The 18,565-nt window shown below is 33.8% G+C and overlaps 2 protein-coding genes across 2 annotated transcripts; both read left to right on the top strand.

The window, feature by feature from the left end:
- Positions 1 to 3,420: 3,420 nt before the first annotated feature.
- Positions 3,421 to 4,336, top strand: LOC143620670 (pectinesterase inhibitor 4-like). Its single transcript, XM_077092309.1, has one exon. It carries the CDS (start codon positions 3,509 to 3,511, stop codon positions 4,106 to 4,108), a length of 600 nt encoding a protein of 199 aa, XP_076948424.1. The 5' UTR covers positions 3,421 to 3,508; the 3' UTR covers positions 4,109 to 4,336.
- Positions 4,337 to 12,503: 8,167 nt separating this feature from the next.
- Positions 12,504 to 17,979, top strand: LOC143620640 (DEAD-box ATP-dependent RNA helicase 38-like). Its single transcript, XM_077092284.1, has 9 exons — positions 12,504 to 12,520; positions 12,910 to 13,084; positions 13,783 to 14,040; positions 14,872 to 15,108; positions 15,397 to 15,462; positions 16,014 to 16,430; positions 16,512 to 16,626; positions 17,520 to 17,605; positions 17,701 to 17,979. Exons 1-9 carry the CDS (start codon positions 12,504 to 12,506, stop codon positions 17,761 to 17,763), a joined length of 1,434 nt encoding a protein of 477 aa, XP_076948399.1. The 3' UTR covers positions 17,764 to 17,979.
- Positions 17,980 to 18,565: the final 586 nt, after the last annotated feature.

Raw genomic sequence — 18,565 nt, 5'->3', positions numbered from 1 at the left:
AATTGATATGTATACTTGTTATACTGTCAGCCGTGCACAACTGAAGAAAGGGATTACGATCAACGGAGAACGTAACCGTGTTCAGGTGAGTTTCTAGCCCCATTTATGTGTTATGTTTTCGGGGCTGTGTGCGTACTCAACATGATTGTTAATACACTTATCCTAAGAGATAAGTGTATGCCTTATGTGGATAATGTGAAATGTATGAATGATTGCTTGATGGTACGTGAACGATCTTCGGATATTGCACGTACTGTCGGGTTGTAACGCTATGTATAAGGTAAGTATGTTATGTATGTTTATGTGTATGAACATGATAGAGATAATAGAAGAAAGAAATGATAATGTATGGTTGTATGGTTACGAAAAGGGTACCGAGCCCTAACAATACTCGAGGTATGATGTATGGTTGAACCCTACTAATATTCGAGAACTAAGGAACCGAACCCTACTAATATTCGAGGAAGAAGGGTACCGAGCCCTAATAATACTCGAGGAAAGAGGGTACCGAGCCCTAATAATACTCGAGGAAAGAGGGTACCGAGCCCTAATAATACTTGAGGAAAGAGGGTACCGAGCCCTAATAATACTCAAGGAATGTAGGGCGTAATGCTCTTTATAACATAAGATATGAAAGTAAGTTAATATAAAAGAAAGTAAAAAAGTATGAATGTAAGAAAGTATGAAAGTATGAAAGTATAAAAGTATGAATGAAAGAATATAATGTATGTGAATGGTATGATTATGTGATTATCTAGAACTCACTCAGCGTAGCTGACTTTTAGTATGCACGCAGGTGAGTAGGATGAGGCAGCTCGCTTGAGGAGACACATGGCACTGAACAAGAATCTGGCATCTGAAGACCTATGATGTGTTAATTTTAATGCTTTAATGTGAAAGACAATAAATGTTTTGAGACAAGTTATGAATTATGTAAAGTTTTATGAAAGTTTTATATTCCGCGTAAATGTTTTAATTAACTCTGATATTTAGAACTGTGTTTATGAGTAAATCCAACACGAAAGTAGGGTTACCGGTAACGGGGCCTTACATGTAACTTCTAAAAACATCTGATATTATGCATTGATCAGCCTCATAATAACAAGAGAAGAAGCAAGCTAGGCTAGTTAAGGCTGGTATATGTGTCATCTTAGTAGGAAATACAGTTGCAAATATATCATTTAAAAGAATAAAAATTCACCACTTAAAAAGCACTTAAAGCACTATATTGTCGTGATATAGATATTATAAAGAGTCTGTCAAACATGTGTCTTTAGGGTTTATTTGAACAAACGTTTTTTCTTCTTTTTGCAAATTAAAAAACACATTAGACTCAATTAATTTGTATTATTATTGCGATAAAACATATTTTATGTACCCTAGCTTATTATTTTGAGTTAGATTATTGAGATTTCTACGTATCAAATAAAATAGTTAGGTTATGTGTAGTGAAGGGTAGAGGTGAGCATAAAACCGAATTAATCGAACCGAAACCGAATAACCGAAAAAACCGAACCGAAGCGTTAACCGACGGTTAAATTTTTAGTTTTTCGAAAAACCGATTTTTGGGTTTAGGTTAGGTTATCCAATTTAAAAAAACCGAACCGAACTGATTAATCGAACCTATGTTTTCTACTTGTTTTTTTAAGATGAAATGACCAGAAACATAACATCAAAATAATCTACCATTGATGGTAATGAAAATGATCAAGATTGGGTTTAAACTTTGAAGATGAATAAGACAATGAATAAAGATTCGGGAAACCTTTAGTTTTTTTTTATTAAGAACGTTGTTGAATTTTAAACACTACTACTCAAATAACTTTGTATTTGTTTGGTTCCACTTAACACACGCCTATTTTTGTATTTTGAATTCAATATGTATGAGGTACTGTTTTTTTTTTTTTTTTGAATTCTTTGTTTTTTTGTAATGTCTACTCACAATAAAAAAACTGAAAATGACCTAAACCGAAACCGAAAATAACTGAAAACCGAATAATCGAATAACCGAAACCCGGTTGGTTGGTATTCTAAAATAACCGATAGCTTAGGTTTAGGTTTGGGCTTCACTGAATAACCGAACCGTGCTCACCCCTAGTGAAGGGCTACAAAATGGTGGATTATTAACACATGGTATCACGTTAGCAGATGAGTTATTTTCATTTTAGAGGTATAGTGGTTTGTAACCCCCCCCCCCCCCCACACCACACACCCACACCCACACTTATCGTCCGGCGGTGCTGTATCCCAAATTCACTCAAAAAAAACCTCAAACTTGTCACCCACTTGCCACTTCACACTCTTAAAAGTGTGAATTAATTATGCAAAGGTAGGGCTGTTCACGAACCGAACCGAACCGAACCGAACGCGGGCATACTCATACTTGGTTTGGTTTGAAAGCGAGCCGAACTGAGCGGATTGAATTTAAAGAAACGATCGAAATCTTTATGCTTGAACTTGGTTTGGTTTTGAAACCGAGCGGCTTGGTTCGGTTTGGTTTTGCTTGATTTCATACAAAGTTTTCAATTTTAAATTTCTAAAACTTAAAAATATCATTAATTCAAGACTTTCAACTCTAAATTGTCTAAATTTTCACGTTTAAAATGTATAAAACTCATACTTAACAATAAAACATATATAAAACGAGTGGCTATGGTTTAAATTTGAACTTTGAATTCAACAAAAAAGAGGGAAATTTTAAAAACTTTAAAAAATAGTATACTTTTATATATATACATAAAGTTTATATATAAAACTAATATATAAAAATTAATTCGAGCAAAATGAACCGAACCAAACCGAGCGAGGCTTTGCTCGTGCTTGGATTGCTTTTAAACTGAACTGAGCAGAACGACTCACTTGCAAACCGAGCTGAAATCGAACGAGCATTTTTCGAACAAAATTCGAGCGAACGACGAACGAGCAGCGAGCAGTTTGAACAGCCCTATGCAAAGGACTTCTATTTAACTAATTTGAAGTTTTCTAAAAAGTATTAAAATAATATATTAACTGCCCTTTCGAACAAAACGACTCACTTGCAAACCGAGCAGAACGACTCACTTGCAAACCGAGCTGAAATCGAACGAGCATTTTTCGAACAAAATTCGAGCGAACGACGAACGAGCAGCGAGCAGTTTGAACAGCCCTATGCAAAGGACTTCTATTTAACTAATTTGAAGTTTTCTAAAAAGTATTAAAATAATATATTAACTGCCCTTTAGATCTATCCTAGAAAAAATATTTTAATTTTAAATTTAAGTTTATTAAACATAAATGCCAAAGGCAGTCCAAATTTCTATGACTATCCTCCTACTTAAAAGATTTAATCTAACTCCTTTTTATATGAACATTTGGATTGAGGAGAGTGTGAAAAGTAATAAAGAGAGGATAAGTTGTGGGAACTAGTTGTTAGTTGAATAAACAAATATATAAAAACCTTCTATAAATTCCTAACCAACTTCTTGATTTCCTCATTTCACAAGAATACAATAACAATAACAACATAACCATGGAACCCAAAGTCCTAATAATATTATTCCTTGCATTAATACATACATCATCCCAAGTCTCATCAAACACATACTCCACATTCATCAAAACCTCATGCAACTCCACAACCTACCCATCCACCTGCCTCAAATCCCTCCTCCCTTACGCCTCGACCGTCAAGTCGAACCCGCTTCAACTCGTCAACGTCGCCCTCTCCACCACCCTCAAATCCGCCAACGCCACTCTCTCCACCACCCTCAAATCCGCCAACGCCACTCTCTCCACCGTCACCAAATTATCCAAAACCAAACAAATAACCGAATGGGAGGCTAAAGTGGTTAAAGACTGCATTGGAGATATTAAAGATTGCATGGATGAAATCAAAAGCACCATCAAGGAAGTAAATAATATTAATATTACCACCAACAAGAGGTTTGCCATCTCTAACGCTCAAACTTGGACTAGTGCCGCCATCACCGATGAGAATTCGTGCATTGATGGCTTTTCGGACCGACAAATGAATAATCCGGCTGTGAAGAAGAAGATAAGGAACAGCATTGTGAATCTTGCAAGGGTTAGCAGTAATGCTTTGTATCTTATCAACCATCTATCAGTTTAAAATCTTTATTTTGAAAAAACCCTAATGCTTATATGATTTCTAGTTTGGATTTGTTTCTATTGAATTGTAACATACATAATTTGATTCTATGATTTAATTATGTCATGTGAAAATAACAAGTAATTGAAATTATTCTTGGATCTTGTGTTTTCAATATGTACACTAAACCTTTTTTTTTTGTCAGTGAATTTCTTTTAATCGTTGTCCTCTGTAAAGACCTTCTATATACAAACATGTCGTTTTACTAATGAACCACTAACATATTGGCGTGTACACTAAATATAATGAATGTATCATATTCAGTTATTCACATTACTTAATTTGATTTATTCTTATTGAAGTCGGTTAATTTTATTTAGTGATTTATTTTATAAATTTAAAAGCTGTTTTGGTTATATTTACTCATATATTACAAAAAATAAAAAAGGTCTTGAAAATAACCACAAGTCAACATATTGACTTAAGAGTTAAAATGTGACATCAACCTACAAGACTACACAAATATGTTAGGTATAGATGAGAGCAATCAACTCGGAATAGTAAGCAAAATAAACACGAATATGATTATGTGATTTGGTCAGGATGACCTACATCCACGAACTGCAATTGACTCAATAGAAATTACAATTACATATGAAGAGGTATATATGAGATAAAGATTAGGGTTTGTAAGTCGGACCTCAAGGCTAAATCTTCTAAGCCTCACTGAACCTAACAAAAAATGTGATTGTTAATCATATCAACCACACTTCACATGAATATACCTTACATTAAGATCAAATTACATTGCAAATAAACCAATTATATCTTTTTTTTTTAATAATTAAGGAATGTCACTCATGGGATTCTTTGATTGTGAGTGTAGAATATGTTATTCCACGCCAAAGGAAGAGTTAACAAAGAACCTAATGATATAAAAAAGAAAGAGGAAACATACCAACCTAGGAATCTAGGATTCGAGTTTTTAATAATCTATTTTTATACGATTAAATGCTTTGCACCCATTAAGTTGTTTTTGTTATTTAACGAATTTTAAAATTTTGGTCATATCTTGTTAAAACTCTTAGATATTCTTTATTTGATAAAATTTTTAGCAAATTTTTGTTTTAATAACATAAAGTATGAATAATCGTTGGTCAATAATAATTCATATTTGAAAATGTGATCGGTGAAATTTCTAAGTTCACTTTCGTTTTTAAGGACAATCAATCTAACAGAAAAGTAACTTTATGTGTTTCCTAATGAGCACTTGAGTGATCTTCATCTCAATCAAAGCGTTGTACTATATTTTGAAACAAATAACGAGAGCCATGGAGTAAACGGAGATACTTCTCTTCTAAGATGGGATTAGAGACATTTGCAACACAATTCAAACTTAAGATTGTTATACCTATTCACTTTCAATAATTAGAATTCATGTAATACCAGAAGAAAATATGAATTTGCCTTATTACGGGGGCACAGTATCGATATTTTACTGATCTTTTCATTCGATACCGGTACACATTTTTAGTGATTTTCAGTATCGATTTTTTTTAATACCGTTACAAGCCCATCTCAAACTAAGGGTTAGTTAGGAGAAGTAAACAATAATGATCGAGACTCGGAGGACCTTCACATCAAGTGGAAAACAAATCGGGCTTTGGATCCTTTCAATTTCTAAAATTATACTGAACTATTTGAAACTATAATTCTCAATCACTTAAGAACAAACATATTTATAACTCAAATTGATTACCACTAGACTACTGAAAGTCTTTTGATAAACTAAACCTACCTGCCCACATTTCTAAGTGCCTAAATGAGTGTTGGCATGTTGGGTATGTTGGCCGTAGATCATGATATTTAATTCATTAATTCTAAGGCATGTTAAATAGATAATCAATTTAAGGTACAAAGTTATAAGAACTTGTAAAAAAGAAAACGTGTGCATAGTGGTTTACAAATTAGAAGAAGAGAAAGAACATGCTGTAATGATTACATAATTATGTTATGTATTATAGTAAAACGTCATGGAGCATCCTCTTTACACCTGAAACATATAAAAATATGTCAAAGATAATAATAAAAGAAGTCAACGATACTGAAAACATTAATATAACAACACACATGAAAGATCTTGTTGTGTGTAAGGACTAAGAAAAACCGAACCAATTAGATTGCTTGTTCGTTTTCCAATAAATGGGGGTAGGTCCTAACATAAGCGAATATCCCGTTGTGTGTAAGTACGTCCAAGCCAATCAGAATCACAATATGTGATAAGAACCGTCTCTTTGGCACAGGGGGAAGAATTCGTTGTGCATGTGTCCCTTTTAAGTATCGTAAGACTTAACTCAGAACCTTCATGTGATGGTTTTTTGTTTTTTTTAAGGGAGTAAGCATGTACGTCACGACATGAAATTTACTCGAAACCGTCATAGTGATTGAAAATCTTAACCCGAAAAAACAAACTCTTAATAAAGATAGAGGCGCACATATCGGGTATTTTTAGGAACCAGTTCCGGGTAAGGTCAACAAAAGTCAAAACCGGGTCAAGTAGGAACACGTTCCGAGTATAATCGGGTATTTGACTTGATATTTTCAGTTTTCGGGTCGGTTTTGACCGTGTATCTCCGGCTTCAAAGAGAAATTCTATACTGGGTCATACCTTCGGATAAGGTCTAGATAGGAACTAGTTCCGAGTCAAATACATCAGGTCAGGTTCGGAACAGAATATTTTATGCACACATCGACCATATTGTTGTTATTATCTACTATTCTAATAAAAGAATACTACATTGTGTCACTTGTCACTCTCTCAGTCATCCTCACATTTTTTAAACTCATTTTGTTATTTGGATCCCATGTGGGTCATTACCTAATCCAAAATAGCCTTATTTTTATGTATATATAAACTAAGTGTGTTAATGTTTATTTATTTCTTCTTTTTTTATATTTTAGCATCATGCTTATCCTTAATTTATAAAATGAAACAATTTAGCTATAAAAAAGAACATGTCAAATGGGATAGAGGTGGTCGGAATATGGCTTTATTATTATTTTTTTTAGTATTTTCTTGTATATAAAATAAAGTCAATTAAAATAATTTTTTCTTTAAAAATTTTCATTATATACATTGACTACATTGTCATAAATTGTTTATCGACATACTAACCATTTAACTTTATTCTTTTGGTTTAATATGCAAAGCTAGCATCATAAAGTTCTATTCTTAGTTATCATATATATAACTAGCTTTTATTCCTTATAATACAGGGTTGTTTATATTATTCGTTTCTAATACTAATATATTTTATTAGATTTTAATTTTATTTATTGTAAGCAAGTTGTTAATATACTTAGTATTTGATGATAAAAGAGTTTCACAGATAAATGAGATTTATAACCCGGTTTAAAAGCTATATGGGTTTGGTGAGACCCATGACCCGTTTTTTTACTATAAAATTGTTTTCTTAATTATAAATATTATCTTTAAAAAAAACGAATGCGAATTATAGTATATCCATATTTTATATGATTTATTAAATATTTGATGAGATTAATTTTTAATATAATGAGATGTTATAACCCGTTTAAAAAACTATCTGTAACATCCCGAAATTTCAAGGTAATATTAATTATATTACTTATTAATAGAGGGAAAGTTTACTCGGGTTATCGGGATATAAATAGAGTAGGAGTTGGTATGGGTCGGGCTAGTGTTGGGTAATGGATATGGGTTATGGACTTGGGTTATGAACGAAAGGAAGGAGAGTCCATGGGCTTAAGCCCATGATCCCTAATATAAATACCCTTAACCACCATTTCTCACATATTCCACACACACACTCAAAACACACACATTCCAACCGATCAAGATTCAAAGCCGAGACCCGAGATTTTGTTGATAGATCTGAGTTGGTAAGGTAAGAACAAATCCTCCAAAGCTAATATTACTGAAAATGGTTAGGATTGGATGGGTTAACCGGACCCGAAACCCAAACTGCCCAAATCGGACCCCTAAAACGTCGATTTTAGGCCGATTTGATGGTTGGGATTTGTAGGCGCCGATCATACGATTCCGGGGGTACCAAAATCGAGTTATTTGGCTAAGAAACGAAGGAGTTATGGGCAAACAGATCTGCAACGCGATAACTTCGCCTGCAAGATTAAGTTCGCCTGATGAACTTCGCCTTCAAGCGTAACTTCGCCTTCAAGCGTAACTTCGCCTACGGCCAAGTTCGCCTAAGGATAACTTCGCCTGAAGCCAAGTTCGCCTAAGGTTTAACTTCGCCTGAAGCCAAGTTCGCCTAAGGTTTAACTTCGCCTGAAGCCAAGTTCGCCTAAGGTTTAACTTCGCCTGAAGCCAAGTTCGCCTGAAGCCAAGTTCGCCTGAGGCTTAACTTCGCCTGAAGCCAAGTTCGCCTGAGGCTTAACTTCGCCTGAAGCCAAGTTTGCCCGAGGGTTAACTTCGCCTAAAGACAAGTTTGGTTAGAAAATAAATTATAAAGCGATAAGTTAAAAGTAAGCTAATACTAGGCCACCAGATTAGATCAGACGAGTATTGATACGTGTAACTTGTACAGTCAGCCGAGCTCAGTTAGAGAAGGGATTTACAGTTATCAGAAAAAGAAGCAGAATTCAGGTGAGTTTCTAGCCCCATTCCTTGTTATGTTTTCGGGGCTGTGTGCATACTCGATGTGTTGTTAATACATTTATCCTAAGTGATAAGTGTATGTCATATGTGATATGTGTGATAGATATGAATGATTGTTTGTCGGTACGCGAACGATCTTCGGATATTGCGCGTACTGTCAGGTTAAAAATAAAGGTACGAATATTATATATCGAAGATGTATGAATATTTCAAATGAATACTTGTCGGGGCGTGAACGATCTTCGGATATTGCACGTAACGACAAGGGGTATGGTTGTTAAATGAATGAGGTAAAGAATGCCTAGAGTGTTCTTATGTTATAATGTAAGTATGTGTATATAGGTACACGAATGGCATGTGAGTTCTACGTTCGACATAGTAAGTTAGGATGGCAAATCCCTCCAGCTTCTGTCGGACATAGACTCGGCTGGTGATGGCGTAGTTAAGGACTGCGAGCCTTATACGTGAAGTAGATGATATATGTAAACGTAGATAAGGACTGCGATCCTTATACGTAATGTAGATAGGCGTCAGCATAGGAAAGGACTGCGAACCTTATACGTGCTATATTTGTAGCATAGGGGAGGACTGCGAACCTCGTACGTGTTATGAATTAGGTTGCAGCATAGGAAAGGACTGTGAACCTTATACGTGCTGTATTTGTAGCATAGGGGAGGACTGCGAACCTCGTACGTGCTATGAATTAGGTTGCAGCATAGGAAAGGGCTGTGAACCTTATACGTGCTGTATTTGTAGCATATGGGGGGACTGCGAACCTCGTACGTGCTATGAATTAGGTTGCAACATAGGGAAGGACTGTGAACCTTGTACGTGTTGTGGATGTACTATGGTATAGGGAGGGACCGCGATCCTTGTACGTACCATAAATGGTGAACATAGGTAAGGACTGCGAACCTTGTACGTGTTCACGACCTTGAGTACAGGTATAGACGGTGAGCTATGAACGTACTCTCGGTAGACTGAGGTTAGTGATTGTAGATATGTATGTATGTATGTATGATAGCATGTATGAATGTAGAACAGAAGGGTAACTAGTGAAGTATGGATATGTATCTACGGATATGTATGTATGTGTATGTATTGTATGGCGTTCGATTAACTAGAACTCACTCAGCGTAGCTGACTTTTAGTATGCACGCAGGTGAGCTGATTATAGAGTTAGCATGAGGATGACACACGGCATGGATTGAACGGCTGGCATCTGAAGAAAGAAGTAAAGATGTTTTAAATATAAAGTTTTGTGTTATGGTATCAAAGAAAAGATTTAATGTTTTGTAACAAATGATTGATGTTTTATATTCCGCGAAAAGTTTTAATAAACTCTGATTTGAAGGACTGTGTTTATGAGTAAATCCGACGCTAAAGTAGGGCTACCGGGTTCGGGGCCTTACACTATCTAGGTTTGGTGATACCCGTACCCGTGAACTCGGTTTAAATGAATGAGAAACATTCAACAAATAAAGCAATCTGGTGGCTTGAAAAAATTTAAGGAGGTTTGGTTTATATATATTTAAGATAAGATTAAGATTTAATACATATTCTTGTTTTATTATTTATCGTTGGCTTGTATTTGAAAAAACCTGTGTTTTCACACGAACATCTATACGTCGCTTTGTCAAGATTTACAAGTAGGCATTGACTAAAAGTTTGATTATTGATAAACTAGGTATATTGGCCAACACAACCGCAAACGTAGTGTACAAGAAATTTTTTTCTTATTAGTAAATATTTGCGTAATGTTTCTTTAGTAATTCCTATAACTTTAATATAAATTGTAATTTTATTAACGACTAGTTTTTATCCCCCGTATTACGGGGGTGTTTTATATTATTTATTTCTAATATTTATTTATTTTTTGAATTTTTATCTTTTTTATTATATGAAGTTAATAATATACTTATGGTTTGATGATAAATTGTTTCACAAATAAATGAGATGTTATAACCCGGTTTAAAAGCTATATGGGTTTAATGAGACCCAAGACCCATTTATTTTTTTACTATAACATTAGTTTTTCAGTTACAAATAATATATATATATATATATATATTTAAATAAATCATATATTAATTTTTAGTATATCCATACTTTATAGGTATTTTATATCAAATATTTGGTGAGATTAGTTTTAATTTTAATGAGATAACACGCTTAAATAATATATGGGTTTGATGCGACCCATACCCATGAATTCAGGTCAAATGCATGAGAAGCCTCAATTTAAAAATCAAGCAAATCTGGTGACTCCAAAAAAAGGGGAGCGACCACATCACGACAAGTAAGATTTTTATGTTTTCGTTTATATATATTACTAGTTTTTATCCCCCGTATTACGGGGGTTGTTTTATCTTATTTGTTGATAATCTTTATTTTTTTTATTGTATGAAAGTTAATAATATACTTATGATTTAATGATAAATTGATTCATAAATAAATAAGACGTTATAACCCGTTTTAAAAGCTATATGAGTTAGATGAGACCCAAGACCCGCTTATTTTTTTTACTATAAAATTGGTTTTTTAATTATAAATAACATATAACTTTTTGTGTTAAATAAATCAGATATTAATTTTGGGTATATCCCTACTTTATTGGATTTTTAAATCAAATATTTGGTGAGATTAGTTTTTAATTTAGTGAGATGTTATAACCCGTTTAAGAATTATCTCCCATACCCGTGAATTTGGGTCAAATGCATAAGAAGTCTCCATTTAAAAATCAAGCAAATATGGTGACTCAAAAAAAAGGGAAACTAGACACATACGATTTTTGGGTTTTCGTTTATATATATACTAGTTTTTATCCCCCGTATTATGGGGGTTGTTTTATATTATTTGTTTTTAATATTTGTTTATTTTTTTTTTTTGAAATTTTATATTTTTTATTGTATGAAAGTTAATAATATACTTATGGTTTGATGATAAGTTGTTTCACAAATGATAAGACGTTATAACCCGGTTTAAAAGCTATATGAGTTTGAAGACCCAAGACCCGCTTATTTTTTTACTATAAAATTGGTTTTTTAATTATGAAGAACATATATATTTTTTTTACATAAATTAGATATTAATTGTTAGTATATTCCTACTTTTTAGGATTTTTATATAAAATATTGGGTGAGATTAGTTTTTAATTTAATGAGATGTTATAAGCCGTTTATATTTTAAAAATAAATAAGATATTATAAACTGGTTTAAAAGTTATATGAGTTTGGTGACCTAAAACCCGTTTATTTTTTTACCATAAAATTGTTTCTTAATTATAATATATTTTAAAAATAATCATATATTAATGTTTAATATATTCCTATTTTATACGATTTTTACATCAATAATTTGATGAGATTAATTTTTTAATTTAATGAGATGTTATAACCCGTTTAAGGAATATCTGGTAAGACCCATACCCATGAATTCGGGTCAAATGCATGAAAAGCCTCCATTTAAAAATTAAGCAAATCTGGTAACTCTAAAAAAAGAAGAGCCATCACATCGCAACACGTAGGATTTTTGTGTATATATTATAGATAGATAGATAGATTATAGATAAATGGATAAATGAATCACACAAGAGTATATAAACCACTTAGATTATAGATAAATGGATATATGATAATTGCTTAATCTATTGTATTTTGATTAATGTTCAAATTTTAAAATTTGATATATTTTACAATTACGCTTCGTTTGTTCTCGTTTCTGTGAATCAAATTGATTTCATCCATCAATCAATCAAACATGGACAAGGACTCCAGGTTCGTTCTTTCACTTTCAGTTTGATTGATTTAGGAATTAGGGCTTCGTTAGATTAGGTTTTATACCATCGAACTTCGAATTGCTTGTGTATATATCTATATATATATATATATATATATATATATTCATGTTTATGCTTAATAATAATAATAATAATAATAATTGCTCTAATTTTCAATTACAATTAGGGTTCCTGTAGTCTTAAGCCCTAATTTTCAGCCACCATCTAATAATCGTGTTGGATTTGCATGCCATGTAGACTGACTGACTGACTGACTGACTGACTGTTATGATGATGATATTGATGGTGTTATGGCATTCTGCTTTAAATTAACTAGTGTTTTTATTTATTTATTTATTTTTTGTTAAATTATTTATTTATATATAGGGTTGAAGACGGTGGGAGCAAATCTGCCGCTTCGATTCACGACATATCCATTTCCACTAAAAAATTTTTGGACCTCCTGAAAGAGTCCGAAGCACTACTACCCTCTACTTACTCCTCCCACGAGTCCGAAAAAGAAGTTAACGTTTTCTTCGACGAAGATTCCGACATTCAAGTTGTATGTAAACTAAACACACTCACTTAGGCTATGTGTAGTGGAGGGGCTACAAAATGGGGCGTTTTGCGCCATGTGGCGCCCAGTCAGCAAAGGATGGGTTTTTGTTTAGAGGTGTAATGGTGTTGTAGCCCCATATATATACACACACATATATATACACACACATATATATATACACACACACACATATAATAATAATAATATACACACACAACCCAGCGAGAAAAACCCCCCGCCCCCCCCCCCCCCCCACAATTCGCCCCAAAAATCGCCCAGGGTGGCGGTGTTCGCGCCCCAATTCGCCCCAGTCGCCCCTTTTTTCTCACCCACTACGGAAGGCCTTAGGCCACCCGTAGGGCGCCATCTTTGGGTGAATTCCGGCGAGAATGGGCGACAACACCCCCACCCCCACCCCCTGGGCGATTTTAGAGGCGATAAGGGGTGGGGGGGCAACTTATTATCGCCGTTCTTCCCTTTAATTTTTATTATTATTATATTCTTGTGTGTGGTATATATATATGTTGGGCTACAACACCACTACACCCAAAACACAAAAACCCACCCTTTGCTGACTGGGCACCACATGGCTCAAAACGCCCATTTTGTAGCCCCCCCACTACACATAGCCTTACTAGTTGCTGGTTTTTTAACCAATAGTTATTGCTTATTCGGTTTTGAAATTAATGTGTTTTTTACAGAGATTTGAAGATTTGAATATCTCTCCTGAGTTAATGAAGGGATTGTGTGTGGACATGAAGTTTGTGAGGCCCACTAAGATCCAGTCCATGAGCTTTCCGATGATACTAACTCCGCCTTACAAGAATGTGATGGTTCAGGCGCCTAGGGTCTCCGAGAAGACAACTTGTTCTGTGCTCGCTATGCTCAATAGCGTTGATCCTACGCTACCTGCTCCCCAGGCTCTTTGTTTGTGTCCAACCAGAGGGCACGCCACTGAGGTTAGTTAGTGTTTCATTCTCTTTATTACTCGCTAAAGAGTAGTTGTATCCGCTTGCAATCAAATTTCAAACATTACATAACATTAGATGGGGACCATCTCTAGAAAATGTTTACATGTTACTTTAAACTGTAAGCTTGATTTAATTACAAAGTATGCATATTCAGGTGGTAGTAGGGGTGGCAAATGTGACCCATTGAGTTGAATGGGTTGTATTAAAATGTATATAATGGGTCAGACTAAAAAAATAAAATGATTGAAACGGATCAAAACAAGTTGACATTTCTCGAGGGCTTTTTCTTATGGAACGAGAAAAACAGAGGAAACTTTTTAGTATTTTAAACTTTTTTAGTTTTTGACTTATATTTCGAGTTATGATTTTTTAATTGTTTTTTTTTATTTTGTAATGAGAGGTTTTTGAAATCTCAACCCATTTTGATCCATTTCAAAACCCCTCACTAAAAAAATCATAACTCGAAATATAAATCAAAAACTAAAAAAGTAAAAATACTAAAAAGTTTCCTCCGTTTTTCGCGTTCCATTAAAAAAAAAAAACTCGAGAAATGTCAACCCGTTTCAATCATTTTATTTTGACCCATTCTGACTCATTATATACATTTTAATACAACTCATTCAACCCATGGGTCACATTTGCCACCCCTAGGTGGTACTATTATCCTCTTAGATGTTGTGTTCTTAGACCGATACGCTAAGTCAGTTTAAAACAAGATACACCGTTTTTTTTTCTTTTTCTTTTTCTATGATTTGGAGGATGTCTGATTGTTCAGTTTGTGATTTCATAATTATAACAATAATATCTTTGATGGTGCAGGCTATGGAAGTGGTACTGAATATGGGACAGTTTACTCGCATAACATCGGATTTGGTTCTTCCAGGCGATATATCATCTAAATCTTATTGTAATCATATCCCAGTCTCCAAGAGAGCACCAGCGACAGCGCAGGTCATTATCAGCTCACCGGGTACCGCTTATCAAATGATAGCACTCCACAAGCTGCGTACATCTAATTTGAAGATCATTGTGTTTGAGGTGGCAGATCTAATGATGGTATATTCTATTCGCTTGTTTTGAACATTCATCTTAAATCGTTTTTGTAATGTGTCTGCTAGCCTATCTGATCTAAGTCCTTAAGTATTTAACCTGTTATAGGGTATAGAAAAGTAACATGTTTGTTCGATGTTGTTTGTATCATTTATGCATATCCAAATTTCGGGTCTTTTTTGGCAATTTCAGCCGCTTACATGCAGTCGTTTATACCGCAATGAAATGTCTTAACAACGGTCTGCAGCTTGTTATCTATCATTTTCTTTAACGTATCTAGTTTATTTTGTTCAGCGCGCTTACAAAGATGCTGCTGTAAGGATAATGGAGGAAATTGTCAGGTGGAGTCCCAAATGCCAGGTGTGTTGTCAGGGGTGGCAAATGTGACCCATGGGTTGAATGAGTTGTATTAAAATGTATATAATGGGTCAAACTAAAAAAAGAAAATGATTGAAACGGGTCAAAACGGGTTGACATTTCTCGAGTTTTTTTTTTATGAAACGAGAAAAATGGAGGAAACTTTTTTTTTTTTTACTTTTTTAGTTTTTGATTTATATTTCGAGTTATGATTTTTGAATTATTTTTTTTGAATTTTTTAGTGAGGGGTTTTTGAAATGGGTCAAAATGGGTTGAGATTTCAAAAAACCTCTCATTAAAAAATCATAACTCGAAATATAAGTCAAAAACTAAAAAAGTAAAAATACTAAAAGTTTCCTTCGTTTTTCTCGTTCCAATAAAAAAAAAACTTGAGAAATTTCAACCCGTTTCAATCATTTTCTTTTTTTAGTTTGTCCCATTTTGACTCATTATATACATTTTAATACAACCCATTCAACCCAATGGGTCACATTTGCCACCCCTAGTTGTCAGTATAATAATAAATAATAACAATTAATAATAACAATGTGCAGGTTCTGCTGTTTTCGACTACATTCAGTGACAGAGTGAAGCCTTTTGTATCAACACTTGAGAAAGATCTTTTTGTACAAGAATTCCACCAATTGTCTATTAACAAAGAAGAACTGTCTTTGGGTTCTTTCAAGCAATATAAAGTGAACGTAGATGATGACGTCTCAAAGCTTATGGTAATAAGGGATAAAATATTGAAGATTGGCGATGGAGTCTGGCAAACAATTATATATGTCAAAGCTTCAGATAAGGCTCAAATATTACATGAGGCGCTTGTTAAGTGTGGTTATGCGGTAACAACACTTAATAAAGCAATTACAGGCAAAGTTCAAGATAGGATATTTAAAGAATTCAAAGACGGGTCGAATCGGATTCTAATATCAGCAGATTTTCTCTTTTCGGGGTTTGATCAGTCTCGGGTTTGTATCATCGATCACTCTCCATTTCTTACATTTTTATATATAGTCTAGTCTAGTAATTATATTTTATTTGTTCCACAGGTTAATCTGGTGGTTAACTATGATATCCCAGTTAAACGTTGTGAATATCCTCCAGAGCCTGACTATCAAGTATACTTAAGCCATGTAGGTAGAGCAGGACGGTATGGCCGCAAGGGTAATGTTTTTTATTGACTTGTGGTTATGTTTATTTTATGCTTTCATCGTTTACGATTTATATAGTTGTGTCCGTGTAGAACCGGTATTGTTACTTGTGTCCCAAAAATGCAACTTTGGACTTGACTACACTTGATAGAAATGTTTATCTATTGGTCAGAATTGGTCAAACTAAAAATGTATATGATCGAAACGGGTCAAACGGGTTGGCATTTCTTGAAGTTTTTTTTTTTTTTTTTTTGTTTATTTTATGGAACGAGAAAATCGGAAATTTTTTTTTAGTATTTTTCCATTTTTAGTATTTAGATTTATATTTCAAGTTATAATTTTTTAATTTTTTTTTTGAAATTTTTAATGAGGGGTTTTTGAAATGGGTCAAAATGGGTTGAGATTTCAAAAACCCCTCATTAAAAAATTCAAAAAAAATAATTAAAAAATTGTAACTTGAAGTATAAATCAAAAACTAAAAATGTAAAAATACAAAAAAGTTTTTTCCGTTTTTCTTGTTCCAAAAAAAAAACCCTCGAGAAATGTCAACCCGTTTCATTCATTTTCTTTTTTTATTTCAACCCATTCTGACCCATTATATACATTTTAATACAACCCATGGGTCACATTTGCCACCCCTAGTTGTGTCCTTATAGAATCGGTATTGTTACTTGTGACTCCATACGTCCCAAAAATGCAACTTTGGACTTGACTATACTTGATAGAAATGTTTATCTATTGGTCAAATGTCTAAATGAAAACTTAAGGGATATAATCAAAGTCACAGTGGTTACCGTTTGGCAAAATGGTAAATGTCGAATAATAAAGTCAAGGGAATGTTTCATTTCAAGGGTTGCTTCAGATGATGGATTCTGTCCTTACAGACTGTTTACAATGTTGTTACAGGAGCTGTATTCAACTTACTATGTGATGATAAGGACAGCATGATGATGGAAAAAATCGAGAGACAATTTAAGCATAACGTTACCGAGGTAAATATTTCTTACAGTCTATTCTTATAAAATGGAAAACTATATCTATGAGTTTTCGTAATCTATACTTATCATATTTTGTTTCACACTTTTAGGGGCCATCATGGACAAGTGATGATGACTTCAAAGTCGCATTGAAGAAAGCTGGTTTGTTGTAGAGTAAAACGACCACAAGTCAACATATTGACTTAGTTAAGATGCCACATTAGAGACTCGGAATATTAGACTATGCATATATGTTAGGTATAATGAGAGCAATCAACGCAACAGAATAATATTCACACACATGGACAACCGAAATTAACTCAAGAATACGAGATTTACATGATTTGGTCAAGGAGAGCTACATCCACGAGCTGCATTTAGCACAGTACAAATTACAATTAATCTTTATTATTTTTTTAAAATGGCAAATTCTTTACTCCTAGTCGTAGTGGGGCTTAAACTCAAGGCATCCCACTGTTACTGAGTTGTTTTTGTTATTTAACGAATTTAAAAAACTTTGGGTTCATATTTTGTTAACTCTTAGATATTCTTTATATGACAATTTTTAAGCAAATTTATGCTTTAATGATCGTGGGTCGTGATCCGTATTTGAAAATGTGATCGATGACCTGTTTTCAAGGGCAATTTAATCTAACATCAAAATAACTTGTGTTTCTAATGAGCACTTGACTGATTTTTATCTCAATCAAAGTCTTGTTATTTTGCATCAAACAAGAGCCAGGAGTAAACAGATATTTCTCTTCTAAGATGGGATTAGAGACATTTGCAACATAATTCAAACTTAAGATTGTTATACAAAATCATTTTTAATAATTAGAATTCATGTAATACCAGAAGAGAATATGAATTTGCCTTATTACGGGTAGGGGGTGAGCAAATGGTACCATAAACTTTCAATGCCAATTTGGTATCCACCTTTTGAGGTTTAGGGATCGGTACGGTTCGGTACAGTAT

Source organism: Bidens hawaiensis, unplaced genomic scaffold (assembly GCF_021521415.1).
Source record: "Bidens hawaiensis isolate Kalapana, Puna unplaced genomic scaffold, B.hawaiensis_p1.1 tig00002631_1, whole genome shotgun sequence".
Taxonomy (NCBI): domain Eukaryota; kingdom Viridiplantae; phylum Streptophyta; class Magnoliopsida; order Asterales; family Asteraceae; genus Bidens; species Bidens hawaiensis.
Note: the sequence above shows the minus strand (reverse complement) of the source record. Positions and strands in the feature narration are given on the sequence as shown.